This window comes from Myotis daubentonii, chromosome 2, assembly GCF_963259705.1.
Source record: "Myotis daubentonii chromosome 2, mMyoDau2.1, whole genome shotgun sequence".
Classification (NCBI taxonomy): domain Eukaryota; kingdom Metazoa; phylum Chordata; class Mammalia; order Chiroptera; family Vespertilionidae; genus Myotis; species Myotis daubentonii.
Window position 1 is genome coordinate 105,297,398 of NC_081841.1, and position 22,381 is coordinate 105,319,778.

At 44.8% G+C, this 22,381-nt stretch overlaps 1 protein-coding gene across 1 annotated transcript in view; it reads left to right on the forward strand.

Annotated features, from left to right (window-relative positions):
• ALOX5AP (arachidonate 5-lipoxygenase activating protein) overlaps positions 1-15,422 on the forward strand; it is a 35,430-nt gene extending 20,008 nt beyond the window's left edge. The window contains exons 4-5 of the mRNA XM_059684091.1: positions 1,181-1,262; positions 14,948-15,422. Coding sequence (XP_059540074.1) covers positions 1,181-1,262; positions 14,948-15,110 — 245 coding nt within the window. The 3' untranslated portion in view covers positions 15,111-15,422. The remainder of the gene's footprint in view (positions 1-1,180; positions 1,263-14,947) is intronic.
• Positions 15,423-22,381: the final 6,959 nt, after the last annotated feature.

Sequence of the window (22,381 nt, forward strand, 5' to 3'; positions counted from 1 at the left end):
CGGTACCATTCTAGTTATTACAATATTATTAACTACATTCCTTATGCTGTACTGTACATCCTTGTGATTATTTTGTGACTATCAATTTGTACTTCTTAATTCTCTTACCTTTTTCTTCCATTTGGCATTTATTAGTCTGTTCTCTGTGTCTATGAGTCTGTTTCAGTTTGGTTTATTCATTAATTTTGTTCTTTAGATTCCACATGTAAAAGTGAATTAATATGGTATTTGTCTTTCTCTGTCTGATTTATTTCACTTAGAATAATACCATCTAGGACTAGGTTCATCCATGTTGTTACAAATGGTAAGATTTCATTATTTTTTAGTGGCTGAGTAACATTCCATTGTGTGTATGCACTACCTCTCTTTTATCCATTCTTCTATTTATGGACACTTAGGTTGTTTCCATATCTTGACTATTGTAAACAATGCTGCAATGAACATAAGGGTGCATATATCTTTTCAAATTAGTGTTTTGGATTACTTTTGGATATATACCCAAAAGTGGGATATTGTTGGGTCCTATGGGAGTTCTATTTCTAGTTTTGTGAGGAGCCTCTATACTTTTTTTCCACAGTGGCTGCTCCAGCCTGCCTTCCCACCAGCAGTGCACGAGGGTTCCCTTTTCTCCACATCCTCATCAACATATTGCTTGTTGATTCATTAATGGTAGCCTTTCTGACAGGTGTGAGGTGCTATCTCATTGTGGTTTTAATTTGCAGTTCTCTGATGATTAGTGATGTTGGGCATCTTTTTATATGTCTATAACATCACTATTATTAAAATGTTCAGATTTCTTCCCGCCCTAGGCTGTTTGCTGAAGTTCACATCAGCCCAGACTGTCAGAACCTGAGGCCTCTGCTAGATTTTGTGACAAGCAGTAATTGCACAATGACTATATTTTTAAAAAAATATTTTTATTTATTTCAGAGAGGAAGGGAGAGGGAGAGAGAGATAGAAACATCAATGATGAGAGAGAATCACTGATCAGCTGCCTCCTGCATGCCCCCAACTCGCGATCAAGCCTGCAACTGGGGTTTGTGCCCTGACCAGGAATTGGTCGATGCTCAACCACTGAGCTGTGCTGGCCAGGCCACAATGACTGTATTAACATTGTGTTAACTTAGCCTGTTTGGTATATATGAAACTAAGGTGTTTTTCTTTTTCTTTTTCCACTTAGTTCCTGCTGCCTTTGCTGGGCTGATGTACCTGTTCGTGAGGCAAAAGTACTTCGTCGGCTACCTGGGAGAACGAACTCAGAGGTAGGCACTGGGAGTGTTTAAGAACCACACAGCAGTCATGCTTCTTGAGCATGAAGAGTGGTAATTCACAACCATATTCTGTGTAGCATTCAAAGGCTTGGGGGACCACTTGAGGTAAGATGGCCAAAGCTGACTAGGATTCCCTCCTCTTTTTCTCCCTGAACTTTGTGGGCTCTGAAAATACAGCTGGGGGACTTGAACACTGAACAATTCCTGCCCCTGGTGTAGGGCTCACAAAGGGAGCTTTAATGCCATGTGCTGCACATTCCTTGCAACCCCACACCCGCTACTCCCACCCTTCACAGTCTGGGTCTTGAATGTTATCCTATGTCTAGTTTTCCCAGCCTCCGGTGAGTGAAACATTCCATTGTTTGCCTAGAGAAATGAGAACTAAAGCTTGCACCTTGTGATAAGTTCTCTTGAATAACAGATTTTCCAGGGGCCAACAGAAGGAATGTTGAGGACATACGGTACAATCATAGGCAGAGGATGGGGACTGAAAATGGAGTCAGCATTGCATGGCTTACAGATGGTGCCAAATTAGCAATGACACACCCACTCCACCTGGATTGGGAAATCCGATTCTAGTAAAATAAATGATGGCACTTACAGAAGAAACATTCCAGTGGCAGCACACCTAAGAGAACAGGATCCCTACTGTAGCAGAGGGGCTCCAAGAGTCAGGAATTTGTTCTGGGAGGTTGAGCTCAGCCTTCCCCTTCAGTTTTCTTTCTTGTCTACTTTCACACCCCTCCCGGCCTTTTACAATAGCACACTTCTCTAGTGGCTAATGGGTTCCCCGTTTAGATAGCATCCTTCCACAGTGACAAAGGCGCTGACATCCCAGGAGGTCAGCAGGTGAAAGCATTACTCCTGGAGAACTGGGAGCTGCAAAGCTAAGTGACTTGGTGGCTTGGTAGTGAGTGGCCAGAGAATAATGGCTTTTTCTTACAATTCTTTCCCGGTGCTCATGTCTCCTTCATTCCTCTCTAGTGGCCTTCCTATTCATCCTCTAAAACCACATTTCCATTATCTCTCTTATTCTTATCAACACTGTCCTAAATAATGTTCTTTATTCTCTTTGACCTGGGAAAGCCTCTATTCTGCCTTCCCCAGGAGATTACCTGCTGTCAGGAGTTGTGGGGGTGTCTATCAATAAAACAAGGGGGCTTGGCTTCCCATCATCCCTGTCTTTCTCCCCTAAGACACGGGCATTTGGTTAGGTCACATTTTTTCTCTTTATCAGTCACCACTTGCCTGAGATCTTAAAGTTGCTTTAATTCTAAGACAATCTGTGGCTCATGACAAAATTAGTCCATTTACCCATAGGCACTTCTTGTTTTAAACATAATCACTACTAGGAAATGGATAGAGGCAGCAAAAATAAACAATAGACTATAGACTTAACATCTGAAAAGTATTTGATTTCTCCAGACCTCATTAAAATGTAAATGGCTTAACCTCTTCTTTTTAAGTCATTTACAATTTTTTTTTCAATTACAGTTGACATACATTATTATATTAGTTTCAGGTGTACATCCCAGTGATTAGACATTATATAACTTACTAAGTGATCATCCTGACAAATCTTGCACCATCTGACATCATATATAGTAATTAAGTTATTATAGACTACTAGAGGCCTGGTGCACAAAAATTTGTGCACTCGGGGGCGGGGGGGGGGGTCCCCTCAGCCTGGCCTGTGCCCTCTCGCAGTCTGGAACCCCTTGGGGGATGTCCACCTGCTGGCTTAGGCCCTCTCCCCGGGGGATTGGGCCTAAGCTGGCAGTCAGACATCCCTCTGGCAGTCCAGGAGCCCTCGGGGGACATCCACCTGCCAGCGGAGAGCAGGCTTAAGCTGCAGTTGGACATCCTTAGAGCTGCTGAGGAGGCAGGAGAGGCTCCCACCACCACCACTGTACTGGCAGCCATCAGCCTGACTTGTGGCTGAGCAGAGCTCCCCCTGTGGGAGTGCACTGACCACCAGGGGGCAGCTCCTGCATTGAGTGTCTGTCCCCTGGTGGTCAGTGTGTGTCATAGTGACCAGTCATTCCCAGTCATTCTGCTGTTAGGGTCAATTTGCATATTACCCTTTTATTATATAGGATATTCTCTATGCTGTACTTTACATCCCCATGATTATTCTGTAATTACCAATTTGTATTTTTTAATCCCTTCACCTTTTTTACTCATCCCTCCAAACCCCCTCCAATCTGGCAACTGTCAAAATGTTTTCTGTGTCTATGAGTCTGGTTCTGTTCTGCTTATTTTGTTTTTTAAGATTCAATTGTTGATAAATATGTATTTATTACTGTTTTATTGTTCATATATTTTTATCTCTTTTTTTTCTTCTTAAAGAAGATCCTTTAACATTTCATGTAATACTGGTTTGGTGGTGATGAACTCCTTTAGCTTTTACTTGTCTGGGAAGCTCTTTGTATGTCTTCTGATTCTAAATGATAGCTTTGCTGGGTAGAATAATCTTGGTTGTAGGTCCTTGCTTTTCATCAATTTGAATATTTCTTGCCAATTCCTTCTGGCCTGAAATGTTTCTGTTGAGAAATCATCTGACAGTCTTATGGGAGCTCCCTTGTGGGTAACTGCTTTTCTTTTGCTGCTTTGGAAATTCTTTCTTTGTCTTTAACCCTCGGTATTTTAATTCTGGTGTCTTGGTGTGGGCCTCTTTGGGTTCATCTTGGGACTCTCTGTGCTTCCTGGACTTGTGTGTCTATTTCCTTCACCAACTTAGGGAAGTTTTCCATAATTATTTTTTCAAATAGTTTTTCAATTTCTTGCTCTCTCTGTTCTCTTTCTGGCACTCCCATGATGTGAATGTTGGTATGCTTGAAGTTGACCCAGAGGCTCCTTACACTATCCTAATTTTTTGGATTCACTTTTCTTTTTGCTGTTCAGATTGTGTGTGTGTGTGTGTGTGTGTGTGTGTGTGTGTGTGTTCACACATGTGCATGTGTGTGTTTTGTTTTCTTCCTTATATTCCAAATCACTGATTAGATTTTTGACTTCATCTATTCTACTGTTTATTCCCTGTAAATTATTCTTCATTTCAGTTAGTGTATCATTTCTGACTGGTCCTTTTTTATGCTGTGGAAGTTCTTACTAAGTTTATTGAGTATCCTAATAACCAGTGTTGTTTTTATTTTTATTTTATTTTTTGTTAATCCCCAGCAGAGGATATTTTTTCATTTATTTATTTATTTATTTATTTATTTATTTATTTATTTATTTATTTTAGAGAGAGAGAATGGAAGGGTTGGGGGCAGAGATACAGAGAGAGAAACATTGATGTGAGAGGGACACATCAACTGGTTGCCTCCCACATGCAACCTGACTGGGGCTGGGGATAGAGCCTGCAACTGAGGTATATGTCCTTGACTGGAATAAAATGCACTACCCTTCAGTCTGCAGGCCAATGCTCAACCACTTAGCCAAAATGGCCAGGGGAATAACCAGTGTTTTAAACTCTGTATCTGGTAGGTTGCTTGTGTCCCTTCTGTTTAGTTCTTTTTCTGGAGTTTTGTTCTCTTTCATTGGTGACATGCTTCTTTGTCTCCTCATTTTGGCAACCTCCCTATGTTTGTTTCTATCTATCAGGCAGGGCTGCTACATCTCTCAGGTTTGGTAAGTGGCCTAATATAGTAAGTGTTCTGTAGGATCAGTGACATAGCCTCTTGATCACCCAAGCTGGGCTCTTGAGGTGCAGCCCTATGTGGGCTGTGTATATCCTTCTTTTATGGTTAGTGCATTAATGGGAGGGATTTACCTATAGGCAGATCAGCCACAAGGACTGGCTGCAACTACTGACTACTGATCTCTGATAACTGTGGAGGATCAGTTGTGCAGAGGCCCACCCCATAGAGCATAACTTACTTCAGCAGGGGTCTGGTGCCTGCTGAGTCTTCCCCTTTAGTGTGTCCCTTGTGGAGGTGGTTGGGTGGTGGTGTTTTGACATAATCTGAAGCTTTCCTGGATAGACTAGCTTTGAGGCCTGCCAGGAGGTGCAGGCCAAGGTCAGCTGCTGTCTCTGTTCTGCTTGGGTCTACCTGGCATGAGCTACAAAGCGATCTGCAGATGGCTGTTTCTTGTGCTAGGTTTGGAGCTTTCCAGAGAGGCCAAGCTGTGAACCAAGGTGGCTGCTGCTAGAGTTAGGCCTGGGCCACTTAGTGAGAGGTATGGGGCACACTGAGGCCAGATGCTGCTTGTTTGATATATTTTAGGATAGTCCAAAGCATGAGACAAGACAGGCCATTCATATGGAAAAGCCACTGGAATCAGCTTGGTGGGCCCAAAAGTTGGCCTCGGGGAATCACCAGGGTGGGGAAAACAGTTTGAGTCAAGTCGGTGGAGTCTCAGATATGGCACTTCCCTGCTGGCTTTATGAGGGGAGGTTCATTGAAGGAATGGTTGTCTCTGCCAGCATTTCTGTCTGGAAGAAAGCTATTCCCCAGCTCTTGCCCTGATGATAGACAATTTAATTCCTCCCCATATGTCTCTGGTGCCTTTCTAGCTGCTGCCCTAGCACTGGAGCTTAGAGGGAGTGAGTCCAAGTAAGTCTGTGCCTGGGCCCTTTAAGAAGAACTGCCTGGGACTCCAGCAGCCCTCTGTCTTCCTCAGCCTCAATTCCTGCTGGTTTTTACAGCCAGAAGTTACGGGGACTTCTCTTCCTAGAACTGGAACCCTAGGCTGCCTGATGTGAGGTGGTGACCCTCTTGTCTCTCAGGTGGGACCTATACAGCCAAGATATCTGTCCCACTTTTAAAAAAATAGTTTTATTGTTTAAAGTTTTACATATATCTCCTTTTTCCCCCGATTCACACCTCCACCCCCCACCACTCCCAACGCTGAGGACAAGCCCCAACCGCCCCTGTGTCTGTGTCCATTGGTTATGCTAATATGCATGCATACAAGTCCTTTGGTTGATCTCTAATCACGCCCCCCCCCATTTGTCTCTGGATCTATTTTTGTTCATCAGTTTATGTTATTCATTATATCCCACAAATGAGTGAGATCATGTGATATTTATCTTTCTCTGACTGGCTTATTTAGCTTAGCATAATGCTCTCCAATTCCATCCATGCTGTTGCAAATGTTCCTTCTTTTTTATAGTGGCATAGTATTCCATTGTGTAGATGTACCACAGATTTTTAATCTACTCATCTGCTGATGGGCACTTAGACTGTTTCCAAATCTTAGCTATGGTAAATTGTGCTGCTATGAACATAGGGGTGCATATATCCTTTTTGATTGGTGTTTCTAGTTTCTTGGGATATAATCCTAGAAGTGGGATTACTGGGTTAAATGGGAGTTCCATTTATAATTTTTTGAGGAAACTCCATACTGTCTTCAACAGTGGCTGCACCAGTCTGCATTCCTACCAGTAGCGCACGAGGGTTCTTTTTTCTCCACATCCTCACCAGCATTTGTCGTTTCGTGATTTCTTTCTTTTCTTAAAAAATATATTTTATTGATTCTTTACAGAGAGGAAGGGACAGGGATAGAGAGTTAGAAACATCAATGAGAGAGAAACATTGATCAGCTGCCTCCTGCACACTCCCCACTGGGTATGTGCCTGCAACCAAGGTACATGCCCTTGACCAGAATTGAACCTGGGACCCCTGAGTCCGCAGGCCAACGCTCTATCCACTGAGCCAAACCGGTTAAGGCAGTTTCTTGATTTCTTGATGATAGTCATTCTGACAGATGGTATCTCATTGTTGTTTTTATTTGCATCTCTCAGATGATTAGTGACTTTGAGCATGTTTTCATATGTATCTCAGCCTTCTGTATGTCCTCTTTCAAAAAGTGTCTATTTAGGTCCTTTGCTGAGGTAGGGGGTCCCGCAGGGGTGAGGCCGACGGAGTCCTAACGAAGCATGCCCGACTCCGGAGACCGGTTCAAGGCGCAGTCTGAGTTTATTGTTTAAGTACAGGGACATATATAACATTCCAGACCAATCAGAAGTTTACACCATCCTTAGGGCAACCAATGGTAGGAAAGATAGGGTACTATGTAGGGGCTCTAGAGGGCTTACTCAGGCGGGCGCTGCCACTTCCCGGTGTGCCGAGGAAGCTTGTATAGGCGGAGTGCGCTCACACCATTGCATCTGCCACTGCACTGAGATAAATCTCCTGAGCTCTTCCCACACTTTGCCCATTTTTTGATTGTATTGCTTATCTTTCTTTTGTTAAGTTGTATGAGTTCTCTGTAAATTTTGGAGATTAAACCCTTATCTGAAATAGCATTGACAAATATGTTCTCCCATGCAGTGGGCTTTCTTGTTGTTTTTTGATGGTTTCTCTTGCTGTGCAGACACTTTTTATTTTTATCTAGTCTCAAGTCCCATTTGCTTATTTTCTCCTTAGTCTCCATTGCCCTAGAAGCTGTATCGGTAAAGATATTGCTATGACTTATGTCTGATATTTTGCCGCCTAAGGAGTCATCTAAGATTTTTATGCTTTCCCATCTTATATTTAAGTCCTTTAGCCATTTTGAGTTTGTTTTTGTGTATGGTGTAAGTTGGTAATCTAGTTTCATTTTTTTGCATGTATCTGACCAAATTTCCTAGCACCATTTATTTAAGAGACTGTCTTGACTCCATTGCACACTCTTTCTTCCTTTGTCAAATATTAATTGAGCATAATGGCTTGGGTTGATTTCTGGGTTCCCTGTTCTGTTCCATTGGTCTATATGTCTGTTCTTGTGCCCGTATCAGCAGTTTTGAGAACTGTGGCTTTGTAATATAGCTTGATATCCGGTATTGTAATCCCTCCAACTTTGTTCTTCTTTCTCAGGATTGCTGTGGCTATTTGGGGTCTGTTTTTATTCCAGATGAATTTTTGGAGAGTTTGTTCTAGGTCTTTGAAATATGCTGTTGGTATTTTAATGGGGAGTGCATTGAATCTATAAATTGCTTTGGGTAGTATGGACACTTTAATGATGTTGATTATCTGTACCATTTAAAATTTTTTTTTGTTAATCCTCACCAGAAGATCTATCTCTACCTCTATCTCTCTTTTCCCTCCCTTCCTCCCTTCCACTCTCTCTAAAAATCAATGGAAAAAATAGATAGAGATAGAGATAGAGATAGAGATAGAGATAGATCTATTTGTTGCCTCCCCCACTCACCCAGACCAGGCTGGGATCAAACCTGCAACTTAGGTATGTGCCCTTGACTGGAAATTGAACCCATGACTCTTCAGTGCATGGGCTGACTCTCAAATACTGAACCACACCAGCCAGGACCCTCCCAATTTTTATTCACTGCACAAGGGTGTGGGACCAGCTTGTTCCATGATTCTTCCCCTCCTACCAGTTTCCCTGTGGCTTCTTTTTAAATTCCCTAGTTGTAGGACTTCCATTCAGCCAGATTTCAGGTGGTTCCTAATGATGGTTGTTTTGTAGTTTAATTGTAATTTTGATGTTGTGGGAGGGGATGGGTCCTGCATTTACCTGCCCTGCCATCTTGACCAGAAGTTTAATGACCAGAACTTTAAATCCCTCCCTGGTCTCTCCCATTACATGGTTATAAGAAGATTCTACCAGCTCCTTTCCTCATGATCTATGCTTGCAGACATTACTTACCAGTCACAGTGTTCTTTCCTGCAGAGGCTAAATGTATCCTCATAGTGCTTCTTAACACACAGTCTTTGATAGAAATGATACACTGTATACTGGATGAGATGTTCAATCCTAATCTAGACCAAAATATAGCCTGAAGTAGATGCAAGCCTGAGCGGTCTGTGGCTAGGCCCAAAGAAATTTTCAATTCTGCCTTCTAGAAACTACTTGCTAAAGCCCTCGTACATCAGGGACCCCCCTCTTTTGTTTATCTGCCTCTGTATCTGGTCTGTGTCACACTTAGTCTCTGCAAGACACCTTAATGCCCTAATGCTTTTAGGGTCTGCTTTAGTTCTTGACCGTACCCACAGAGGAAGGTCCTGCTCAGTGAGTTCCTTCCCCAGAAATTTCTCCCTTGGGCTCTAGATCATCTTTGCTTTTCTCCAGAAGTTACTTCGGCCCATCCCCTTCAGAAGTTCCAGTGGGTAGGGAAGACATTCCTTAGTGTACATCCTCCTTCAAAGCTCCTCCTTCCCCTTCCCCTTCCCCTTCCCCTTCCCCTTCCCCTTCCCCTTCCCCTTCCCCTTCTCCTTCTCCTTCTCCTTCTCCTTCTCCTTCCCCTTCCCCTTCCCCTTCCCCCTCCCCTTCTCCTTCTCCTTCTCCTTCTCCTTCTCCTTCTCCTTCTCCTTCTCCTTCTCCTTCTCCTTCTCCTTCTCCTTCCCCTTCCCCTTCCCCCTCCCCTTCTCCTTCTCCTTCTCCTTCTCCTTCTCCTTCTCCTTCTCCTTCTCCTTCTCCTTCTCCTTCTCCTTCTCCTTCTCCTTCTCCTTCTCCTTCTCCTCCTTCTCCTTCTCCTTCTCCTTCTCCTTCTCCTTCTCCTCCTTCTCCTTCTCCTTCTCCTTCTCCTTCTCCTTCTCCTTCTCCTTCTCCTTCTCCTTCTCCTTCTCCTCCTTCTCCTTCTCCTTCTCCTTCTCCTTCTCCTTCTCCTTCTCCTTCTCCTTCTCCTTCTCCTTCTCCTTCCCCTTCCCCTTCCCCCTCCCCTTCTCCTTCTCCTTCTCCTTCTCCTTCTCCTTCTCCTTCTCCTTCTCCTCCTTCTCCTTCCCCTTCCCCTTCCCCTTCCCCCTCCCCTTCTCCTTCTCCTTCTCCTTCTCCTTCTCCTTCTCCTTCTCCTTCTCCTTCTCCTTCTTCTTCTCCTTCTCCTTCTCCTCCTTCTCCTTCTCCTTCTCCTTCTCCTTCTCCTTCTCCTTCTCCTTCTCCTTCTCCTTCTCCTTCTCCTTCTCCTTCTCCTTCTCCTCCTTCTCCTTCTCCTTCTCCTTCTCCTTCTCCTTCTCCTTCTCCTTCTCCTCCTCCTCCTTCTCCTTCTCCTTCTCCTTCTCCTTCTCCTTCTCCTTCTCCTTCTCCTTCTCCTTCTCCTTCTCCTTCTCCTTCTCCTTCTCCTTCTCCTTCTCCTTCTCCTCCTTCTCCTTCTCCTTCTCCTTCTCCTTCTCCTTCTCCTTCTCCTTCTCCTTCTCCTTCTCCTTCCCCTTCCCCTTCCCCTTCCCCCTCCCCTTCTCCTTCTCCTTCTCCTTCTCCTCCTTCTCCTTCCCCTTCCCCTTCCCCTTCCCCCTCCCCTTCTCCTTCTCCTTCTCCTTCTCCTTCTCCTTCTCCTTCCCCTTCCCCTTCCCCTTCCCCCTCCCCTTCTCCTTCTCCTTCTCCTTCTCTTTCCCCTTCCCCTTCCCCTTCCCCCTCCCCTTCTCCTTCTCCTTCTCCTTCTCCTTCTCCTTCTCCTTCTCCTTCTCCTTCTCCTTCTCCTTCTCCTTCTCCTTCCCCTTCTCCTTCTCCTTCTCCTTCTCCTTCTCCTTCTCCTTCTCCTTCTCCTTCTCCTTCTCCTTCTCCTTCTCCTCCTCCTCCTTCTCCTTCTCCTTCTCCTCCTTCTCCTTCTCCTTCTCCTTCTCCTTCTCCTTCTCCTTCTCCTTCTTCTCCTTCTCCTTCTCCTTCTCCTTCTCCTTCTCCTTCTCCTTCTCCTTCTCCTTCTCCTCCTTCTCCTTCTCCTTCTCCTTCTCCTTCTCCTTCTCCTTCTCCTTCTCCTTCTCCTTCTCCTTCTCCTTCTCCTTCTCCTTCTCCTTCTCCTTCTCCTTCTCCTTCTCCTTCTCCTCCTCCTCCTCCTCCTCCTCCTCCTCCTCCTCCTCCTCCTCCTCCTCCTCCCCTTCCTCCTTTCCTCACCCAAGGATCTCTTTCCATTGATATACATTTATATATTTTAGAGAGAGAGTGGGAGAGGGGAGAGACAGAGAGAGAAACATTGATTTGAGAGAGACATATTGATTGGTTGCCTCCGGCACATGCCACCATCAGGGCCTGGGCTTGAGCATGTGACCGAGGTACATGCCCTTGACTGAATTGAACCCAGGACTCGTCAGTCCATGGGCCAGCACTCTTCCACTGAGCCAAACCAGCTAAGGCAAAGCTGCTTCTTCCAGGAATTTTGTAGCTCCTGCGTTTAGTACTCTTAAAGTTTATGTTTCTTATTCTCAGTCCTACATCCTATTCCCCAAGCCCATTCTCCCTATCCTGACTGGGTTGTCTGTAGCATCCTTAACCAAACAGCAGTTAAGGATGAATCTCAGTTTTTTCACTGTTCATTCTAAACTACTATCTGGGCCCAAACTCAACAGCAGTTGGCATTATATTACAAGAATATCTGACTTTTATCACCTACCGTCACCAGCTGGCACTAGGTTGCTCTCTCTTTCTGTCCCAAAGCACCTTGTGCCCTGTTGGAGTTCCCACTAAACTCTTCTGCAATTTGAGGTTCTCACCTAAGTGGTTGGTAGGTAAAGATTAGCAACTCTCAAGGCCAATAAGCTCAGGTTACTCAGCTCCACCTTCTTCTCATTGTTTGCTCACTCCTCATTCAGCATTCATTTAGTAAATATTTAATGATCATCTGCTCTGAGCTGGGTACTTTAGAACTGTTCCCCCAAGGAGACCCTGGGGATTAGGGGCATGGGGCAAATTCAGAAATATTAAACTACCAACATACTAATGGGCACAATTTTCAAAAGAACTGATCCCTCCCAATCAATTTCCCTTTTAGTGTCAATATTTTGTTTATTTATTTTATTATTATTTTAATTTTTTAGTCCTCACCAAAGGACATACTTAGAAAGAGGAAGGGAGAGAGAGAGAGAGAGAGAGAGAGAGAGAGAGAGAGAGAGAGATAGAGAGAGAGAGAGAGAGAGAGAAAGAGAGAGAGAGAGAAACATTGATGTGAAAGAGAAACGTCAATTATGCTATGTGTGTGGGGGGGCACATCTGTTTCAAAACTAAAAACCAAATCCTAGCCTCCAGAATCTGAAGGAGTTCTCAGGAAGTCAATGTGGCAGAAAGAGGAAGACTCTGGCCTCACACAGACAGGTTTGAATTCCCACTCTGCCTCTTCCTGGCTGTGTGACCTTAGGCAAAGTGTTCAACTTGTCTGTCCTCCTTTTCCCCACCTAGAAAATAAGCTAATCACACCTCATGGAGTGGTTCTGAGAGTTAAATGAAATCACAGGTATAAAACTCCTGGTTTCTACAGATGCTTAATGATTTCATTCTGACCTTCCCCACCCCAATTTAGAGAGAACTATGTAATCCTAACCTTAATTTTTATTATTTAAAAACAATTTCAATTATGGTTGACATTTAATGTTATATTAATTTTGCTCAACATAGTGGTTAGACATTTATATAACTTAAGAATGATCCACCAATAAGTCTAGTACCCACCTGGCACCATACGTAGTTCTTACAATATTATTGGCTACATTCCCTATGCTGTACTTTACATCCCCATGATTATTTTGTAACAGCTAATTTGTACTTTTTAATCCCTTCACCTTTTTTTACTCCCTGATCCTCCTCCCATCTGACAGTTTGTTCTCTGTATCTATGAGTCTATTTCTGTTTTGGTTGTTCATTTATTTTGTTTTCTTAGATTCCCCATATAAGTGAAATCATCTGGTATTTGTCTTTCTCTGTCTGACTTATTCACTTAGCATAATACCCTCTAAGTCCATCCATGTTGGCCTGCACATGGTAGGTGTTTGCTAAGTTCTCTGCACTGCCTGAGAAGACGACATATCTCCTTTGGGGGAGTTATGCCTTGAGACCTTTGCAAAATCCTGCCCACATTTAAGAAGACCACTATTCCATTAGGAGGCATCATCATTTTGTTCCTCACTACAGACTTATCTTGCGTATGTTCTGAACAGCTTCACAAATCCACGCCCACCCCACCCCCGCCTTTTTTTGTAATGAGCATATGGTGGCCTCGTTCATGTGGTAAATCAGAACCACCACAATATTTGACTTTTCACAATTTAATGCTTCTGCACCCTCTGTTCTCTGTCTGAAAAATAGACTCCTTGACATTCTTTTCTCTTCCTTACTAGCATTAGCAGATAACTCGATATTCATCTGCTAGGGCCACCATGACAAAGTGCCACAGACTAGGTGGTTCAAACAACAGAAATTTAGCATCTTTCAGTTCTGCACATTGCCTCCTTCTGAGGCCTCTTTCCTTGTTGTGCAGATGGTCACCTTCTCCCTGTGTCTTCACTCATGGTCATCCCTCTGTCAGATTGAGTCTTTAAAGGCCCTATTTCTAAATACAGCATTATTCTGAAATATGGGACTTAGTATTTCAATTTATGAATTTGAGTGGGACACAATTTAGCCCATAACCCTCTCTTTTGGGACCGCCCTCCCCAATACGGAGATAGAACTTCTCATTTCATGAGCATGACTGTGAACCAAAAAGTCAAGGAGAGACGAGCACAGCTGGCCAAAGACCAGGGTGCCTCAGCAGCACTTCTCAAACGTGAATGTGTCCGGGAGTCACTGAGAAAGCTTATCAAAATGCAGATTCTGATCTGTAGTCCCGGGAGGGGCCTGGAATGATGAATTTCTAACTAGCTCCATGCTGTTGGTCCAAGGAAGGATCACACTTTGAGTAGTAGGAAAGCTGATACTCAATTATTGAGTGGTTTTCAAACTCTTGACATGGGAAAATTATGGGTTACATTGTGAACCTTTGGGGTCCCTTTCAAAAAGATAAAATTTCTAACAAACTTGTGGACACCAAATTTTGCTCTCTGATTATATCAAGAATCAGACTCAGTGGTATTAACTCACATATTCGGCTGGGCTAGCTGTTCTTGTTGAGGAGTCCTGGTTGTCAAAGGCTCCCTCACCAGGGTCCATCCTAACAGCCATAACGAGCCATTTGGCTGGACTTTGCTAATGCCACACAGATGGACCCAGCCACAGAGATTACAAAATTCCGCAGATAGAGGGAGGAAGCCAGGGTGGCTGCTGTGAACAATTAGGTGGTCACATATCCCTGGGGAAAAGGCTCTTGACTCTAGCTGACAATATGCTTCAGCAGCTCATGATTAGAGCCTTTGATAGAAGAGTATGAATGTACTAGTATAAAAAGCCTCTCTCCCTCCATTCATTTAAAACACCCGTCTTTCACTGCTGGGGGCCCAGCTCTCATTAGAGTGAACATGAGTTATTCCCAGGCAGATGGAAGTCTCAGATGCCAAAGCACTTTTTTAGATTTCACCAGCCTTGTTAGCTCATTTAAACCATCACTTCTCTCCTGGAGGCCCTTCAAGGCTTGCATTATACACAGCTGTCCCAACCCTCTTATAGGTGCTCCTGGAGAGGAGCAGCATAGAGAGGGTCTGGATGAGTCGATGGGATTCCTAACCCCCAGTCAGAATGCCCAATGACCAGCAAAACCTGCTACTTTCATGCTGTCGAGGACTAGAGTTCAGAGGAAACCAGGAGCACACAGAGCAGCTGTATGCTGAGCCTTATCGATGAGGGGTCTGAGGTCTGGGCTCTTTGGCTGGGTTTTGAAATATGTTCAATGAGTAATAATAGCTAAGAGACTGCCATCCTTCATATGAAGTAAATGGAGCATTCTTGAGTGAAAGGAGCTATAATTTAAACCCCATGTATTTCAAGTGATAATGTGTGTGTGTGTGTGAGAGAGAGAGAGAGAGAGAGAGAGAGAGAGAGAGAGAGAGAGAGAAACAGGTGTCATTTGTGCAGCTTTTACAGGTTTCTCTCTTCTTTTCCAGCACACCTGGCTACATTTTTGGGAAGCGTATCATACTGTTCCTGTTACTCATGTCCGTTGCTGGCATACTCAACTATTACCTCATCCTATTTTTCGGAAGTGACTTCGAAAACTACATAAAGACGATCACCACCACCATCTCCCCTCTGCTTCTCATTCCCTAACTCTCTGCTGAATACAGGGATAGTGCTCTCATCTGATCAATACCTAGAAGTCATCATCACTCAGCCCTTGAGAGATGTAGCCCCTCTTAGATAGGAAATAAATCTAATGACCATCTGGGCTTCACAGCTTGAGTTCACCTTGCTTTCCTGGAAGAAAATAATCCTGCATCAGCTCCACCCCTGGAAAATGGCAGTATCCAGGATTTGTTACCCAGACCCACTCTCTATGTTCCTTGATTTATCCTGCTTTCTGAAGATGTTTTGGGACCAGATTTGTGTTTTCCTAAAATAAAATGTAGAGACATGTTTGAAGCTGGTGTTTGAATTTTGTGTGTGTCTGTTGCTAAAGTTGAATAACTAGTTTGTTTTACTCAACCTAAATGATGATAATAAGACATACATTACACACACACACACACACACACACACACACACACACACACACACACCTGGAAGGGTATCCACCAAAATGTCAACTGTGGTTATCTCTTAACGAGAAGATACATAACTGAAGCCTTGCCTTTCCTAAGAAGCCTTCCCTAACTCCAGGTTGGTCTATGTTGCCCTCTGACCTCCCACAGCACCCTGTGCACATCTCAAGATATTTCCTAAGAAGTGCCACTGTGCCCCACTAAATCATCAGCTCTTGAATATCCCCAATGTCCTGTTGTGCTTTTCATGTGCTATGCTCAGGATGGGCCCATAGCAGGTACCAATGACTCAAACTATCTGGGAACTCAAACAAACATCCTGTAAAGTGTTCTATTGTAGGGGACTGTAGGTGTGAGTTTTATGAGATTAAGATGTGTGTTTTTAAAAAATACTTTAATGAGATAAATTGTGGAGAAATGCCAAAACAAAAACAAAAATAACAAAAAAAGGAAAGAAAAGAAAATGCATTACTCATCCTACAAACAGACTACCTGAAGAATCATTTGTTGACTGTGCATCCCGCTCCCCACCTCTCGGCCCCATGAGAACTAGGTTGCACTCATATTATTTAGTTTGAAATGTGCTGTAACTTAGTGCCAACACCTATGATAAGGCCAGGTCCATCGCAGGTGTCCCCACATAGTGTTGAATAAGTGAATAAATGAATGATTGAGCTCATAGACTGCTGGCTGGCAGTATTTAATAAAATATGTGTTGAGTCATTTCCCATATTGTGGATAGACTCGTGGTGGTCCAACCATCATAACACATGGTGTCCTTTGGCACAAAGAGCACAATTTGGGAGATGGCTGGGTGTGGTCAGGAGTCCAGAACACCCCACAGAGAGAAGCTAGCCCCTACAGGGGAGTCAACTCATCAGGGCTGAGCTCTCAGTTGAGGTGACCAGCAAGAGGTGAGTGCCCTTCAATCCCAGCTGAGTCTTTTTTTTAAAATATATTTTTTATTGATTAAGATATTACATATATGTCCTTATCCCCATGTTACCCCTTACCCCCCCCCCCCCTCATGCCCTCACTCCCCCATTGTCCATGTCCATTGGTTAGGCCTATATGCTTGCATAGAAGTCCTTTGGTTGATCTTTCCCCCTTACCCCCACCCTCCCCTACCTTCCCTCCAAGGCCCGACAGTCCAATCAATGCCTCTCCATCTCTGGATCAGTCCTTGTTCATAAGTTTATGTTGTTCATTATATTCCACAAATGAGTGAGATCATGTGGTATTTATCCGCTCTCCAGTTCCATCCATGCTGTGGCAAATGGTAAGAGTTCCTTTTTCATCTTCCTCTTCTTAAAGAATACCTTTCAGCATTTCATATAATGCTGGTTTGGTGGTGATGAACTCCTTTAGCTTTTTCTTATCTGTGAAGCTCTTTATCTGACCTTCTATTCTGAATGATACCTTTGCTGGATAAAGTAATCTTGGTTGTAGGTTCTTGGCATTCATCACTTTGAATATTTCTTGCCATTCTCTTCTGGCCTTCATGGTTTCTGTTGAGAAATCAGCTGACAGTCGTATGGGTACTCCCTTGTAGGTAACTGACTGTATTTCTCTTGCTGCTTTTAAGATTCTCTCTTTGTCTTTTGCTCTTGGCATTTTAATTATGATGTGTCTTGGTGTGGTCCTCTTTGGGTTCCTTTTGTTTGGGGTTCTCTGTGCTTCCTGGACTTGTAAGTCTATTTCTTTCACCAGATAGGGGAAGTTTTCTGTCATTATTTCTTCAAATAGGTTTTCAATATCTTGCCCTCTCTCTTCTTCTGGTACCCCTATAATTCTGATGTTGGTATGCTTGAAGTTGTCCCAGAGGCTCCTTACACTATCTTCATATTTTTGGAATCTTTTTTCTTTTTCGGTTGGGTATTTTTTGTTTCTTTGTATTTCAAATCTTTGACTTGATTCTTGGGATCCTCTTGTCTGCTGTTGGATCTCTGTATATTATTCTTTGTTTCAGTCAGTGTATGCTTAATTTCTAGTTGGTCTTTTTTCATATCCTCCAGGGTCTCACTAAATTTATCGGCAGTTTCCATAAAATTCTTGAAAAACCTTATAAACGTGGTTTTGAATTCTATATTCAGTCATTTGCTTTCCTCCATTTCTGTCATTTGTGACCTGTTTCTTTGTGTCCGCATTTTTTATGCTTCCGTGTTGGTAGAGTGGTTTTGTGTGCTAGGTGTCCTGTAGGGCCCAGTGGCTCAGCCTCCCCAGTTACTTGAGGTGGACACTCTTGGTGCACCCCCTTGTGGGCTTTGTGCATAGTCTTGTTGTAGTTATGCCTTGATTGTTGTAGGATCACTGGGAGGAATTGACCTCCAGGCCAATTGGCAGTGAGAATCAGCTGTGTCTGCAGTGGGAGAACTTCTGTGCTGAAGACACCCTTCTGGGGGAAGACTTGCTTCAGTGGGGCTTTGGTGCTCACTGAGTCTGCCCCCTGAGTGTGTCCTTATGGATCTGAGGAGTTGTAATCCGGATGGTCCCCCTCTGACAACTGGGTACACTGGCTCTTGGATCTAAGGAGTTGCTAATTTAGCCTCGGCCTGAGGTTACCTGGCAGAAGCTACGAAGAGAACTGCAGATTCCCCTTCCTTTTTTGGAGTTTGGAGGTGCCCTGATGAGGCCCAGCTGTGAAGCAATGCAAGCTGCTGTGGGGCCTTGGGCCTTCTCTTGGAAGTTCTGGGTCTGTCTGGCCCAGCTGCAATTTTTTTAGGTAATTTTCAGGTTGCAAAGGGCCGGGGCATTCATATGCAAAAGCCTCTGTCGCAGCCTTGGTGGGGCAGGGTCTCAGGGAATCAAAGGTCGGAGCAAGCAGCTATGGCAGATCCTCAGCCCTGCCCTAAGGGGCCGCGCGTCTCAGTGTCCCGATAATTGCTGCAAGCACCTCTGAGGGAAAGCCGCCCTCAAGTTCAGAGTTTTGCCTGCTACCAGACAGTCCAGTTTCTCCCCGTATGAGTCCTGGGTCCCCAGAGACTTCCCGGAACCAGAGTTCAGAGCAGTCGGGAGCTTGTGACTCCCTCCTGATTCAAAAAGACAGCCGCGTCCTCAGGTGCCAGCCCCTTTCCGCGCGCTCGTACCTCTGCACTTTACTTCCGCAGCTCCTCTGACTCTCAGTGTGCTTTTCTTTCCTTCTAGTTGTATAATTTCCACTCAGCCAGCCTTCCTGTAGTTCTGGATGATGTCCGTTTTGTCTTTTCGTTGTATTTTTGAAGTTGTTGTGGGAGGCAGCAATTTCCCGGTATTTACCTATGCCGCCATCTTCCAGTTTGTACTTCTTAATCCCCCAGCTGAGTCTTTAAGGGTCCCCATCTTAGGCAGGAAGAGGCAAGTCTAGAGGTCAAACCTCCCTCAACTTCCCCTGAGTTGCCCGGTTGGGGAGTGGAGCAGATGAAGACAAGGAGTCTGGCCTGTGTGGTGTCCGGGTCAATGTGCCTTATGTGAGATGCTCAAGGCAGCAGACCTCTGGACTTGGGGAAAAGCCCCCAGGCGGACAGTCTGGCCTGTCTGATGGTGCTGGCTAAAGCCTGCCTGGGCTTTCCCTGCCGAACCTATCCAGCAGAAGCTTCTTAGTGCCATTGCTTTGGTAGAGTTGCTTCTGCTCTTCCTAGTAGCTCCCTGTTGAGGGTAGAACTCGAATATCCTAGCTGGGCATTTCTGTTCTTGGTGACAGGAAAAATCATGGCCAGCTTCAAGGGCGACGTGGCCCCTAGGCCCACCTCAGCCTGGGCCTGGTTTGCAGGGTGATTGATTGTCGCAGCTTGCCTGAGGCTGAGGAGCTCCTGGGAGGCTGGGCTTTCAGTTTTAAAACTGAGGCAGTCCTGGGAAAACCAATATGAGTTGTCTCCCTAAGAGTGGACTAGGCCAGAATATTCCCAGTGGATCCTCGGGAAACCTTAGCTCCTAGAAGCCACACTGTGCAAAATGACCATGGGACCTTGCAGTGCAGGGAGAGGAAATGATGAGTTGACCCATTCAGAGGCTCTGTGGATGGTGGCCTGAATGGAGCATGTGTAACTGAGGGCAAGAGGGGTTAAGATGTGGCTGCAGCAGGCTTCTGGCTGCACAGAAAAGAGTCTCAGGTGCAGGAGGGGCTCCTCCTCTGATGGGAGGCGGTACTGAAGTGGTCAAATTCTCTGTCTTCGGAGCTCTGGGCCTGGACTGAATCTGTCACCTCCTCAGTTCTGTGACTTTTTCCTAAGCCTCAGTTTTCTCATGTGTTAGACTGGGATAATAATAGTGCCAAATTTAGAGAGTTGTTGTGAAAGATAGTAACATAAAGCAAATAAAAATGGTGAGCACATAGTAAATACTTAATATTACTATTATCTATTATTGCTGTATTTGTTATTGTTATCTTATTGTATTAGTTTTCTATTGCTGCAGAACAAATTCCCTCAAACATAGTGGCTTAAAAACACATACATTTACCATCTCACAGTATCCATGGGTCAAGTGTCCTCAGGGTGAGCTGGGTCCTCTGCTCAAGGTCTTCCCAGGCTGTAATCAAGGTGTCACTCTGAGCTGTGATCTCTGCTGAGGCTTCGGTTTCTCTTCCAGGCTCACTGATTGTTGGCTCAGGGCTTTGCAATTATAGGACTGAGGCCCCCTGTTCCTGGAGCCCCTTCCCTGACTTATGGCCTTCTACACAACATGGTGGTTTTCTTCTTTAAGGCCAACAGGAGAGTATCTTTGGTGCTTTTTTCATTTCTGACCTGTAGACCCACTTTTATGGGACCTACCTGATTAGGTCAGGCCCACCCAAAGCAAGATCCTCTTTGATTAACTTAAAACCAACTGGTTGGAAACCTTAGTTACAGTTGCAAAATCCTTTCTCTTTGACTTTATCATGCACCAGTGTGATCACACTCATGGGGAGGAGATTATGCAAGGTGTGAATCAGTTTAGGACTCTGACTGCCTCTCTTGCCTTTGGGAGCCAAAGGGAGCTGTGTAGACAATGATTGCGGGTGCTCTGGGTAGAAGCAGGCTAGAATGTGTGTGTGTGTGTGTGTGTGTGTGTGTGTGTCTCTGCATGCCCAGTGTGCGAATTTGTACATGTAAACACCTTGGGGAGAATTCTATGAGGCAGGAGGCCGGGGTTCCTTCCAAGTCCTGAGGACAGGGAAGCTCCTTAACCTCCTTAATAGAACAGACGAAGCTGAGACATTACATAAGTGAGCCTGGCTGGTGTGGCTCAGTGGTTGAGCATCGACCGATGAACCAGGAGGTCACAGTTCATTTCTGGTCTGGGCACATGCCCAGTTTGCAGTCTCGATCCCTTATAGGAGCCGTGCAGGAGGCAGCCAATCAATGATTCTCTCTCATCATTGATGTTTCTATCTCTCTCTCCCTCTCACTTCCTCTCTGAAATCAATTTATATATATATATTTAAATAGGTGCACTCCTCCTTCCCCTTCTATTTTGACTAAAATAGGATTCTTTTCATGCTGAGAACCTCCCTGGCTGTGAAGAGGGAATCTGTGCAGCTGTTTTTTTCTATTCCCCTCTCCTCCACCCCACGCTTTCTCCAGTTCAAGACATGTCCCACCATCACTCAGTTGCTCTTCCTTCCCACCCCATGTCAATCATTACACGGAGCTCTGTCAGCTCTACTTTAAGGTACATCCCATGGCTGGCCCCTCCTCACCATCCCCATGCTGTCCCTGCTGTCTGAGTCAATGCCAATCTCTCTCCTGGAAGCCTCCATGCCCACTTCCCTCAGCTCTATATCACATGCCCTTGCTGAAAATCTGCGAGGGAATTTCATTGCTCTTAGGACACAGGTATATCCTTGATGTGGCTGTGTGGGGCCTGTGCAATGGTTGGTACCTGTGGCCTCTCTGCACACCGTCCCTTGTTCACTCCCTCTGCTTGCTCAGCTCCACCCACACTGGCCCGCACCTAGACTGCTTGGTGCTCCTACCTTCCTTTATCCAGTGTCTGCCAATGGTCACCTGCTCATGGAGCCCTCCAGAACCACCGCACCATATCTGCACAGAAGCCCAGTCCTTCCTTGGCCCCACCCCCATCTCCTACCCTTCCTTCCTTCTCTTCTGTGTACTTATCACCACCTGAGATTAGATCACTGACTTACCCCTTTACTCATTTATTGTCTGTCTCCTCCACTGGACCAGGAGTTTCAAAAGGGCAGACTTTGCCTGTTGTTTATCCCCATCTCAGGGCCGAGAACAGTTCAGTTCTTGGATCAGTGCTCAAGACATACCTGATGAGCTAAGGACAGAACAGACAGGGTTGTGGGATGGTGTCGTCTGGTGTGTGTGACCCTGTGGGGTGGGGGGATAGGAGGTGGTGATGGCTAAAGGGCTAAGAGCAAATCTGGGACCAATTGCCTAAGAGAAGTTCTCAAATTTCAGTGCACAACGCTCCAGCTGGGGAACCTGTTAAAAATGCAAGCCTTTAGCGCCACCCCCAGAGAGATGATTGGTAGGTCAGGGATAGGGCTCAGGAATTCATGTTCTTAAGATTCTCAGGCTTTTCCTGATGCAGCTGGTGGCAGACCACGCTTTCAGAAGCTCTTAGCTTGAGAGCTGTACCACCAATATCAGCCACATGTGGCTACCGAGCCCCTGAAATGAGGCTGCCCTGACTTGAGTATGCTGCAAATGTGAAATGCATAGCAAATTTTGAAGACAATGTAAAAAAGTGAAATATTTCAATAATGGTTTTATATGGATTACCATTGAAATAATCTTGTGGCTTTATTGTGTTAAATAAAATGTATTATTAGAATTAATTTCACCTCTTTCTTTGTAATTTTCTTAGTAGTGGCTACTAGAACATTTTACATTACAGGTGCGGCTTGTGTTATAT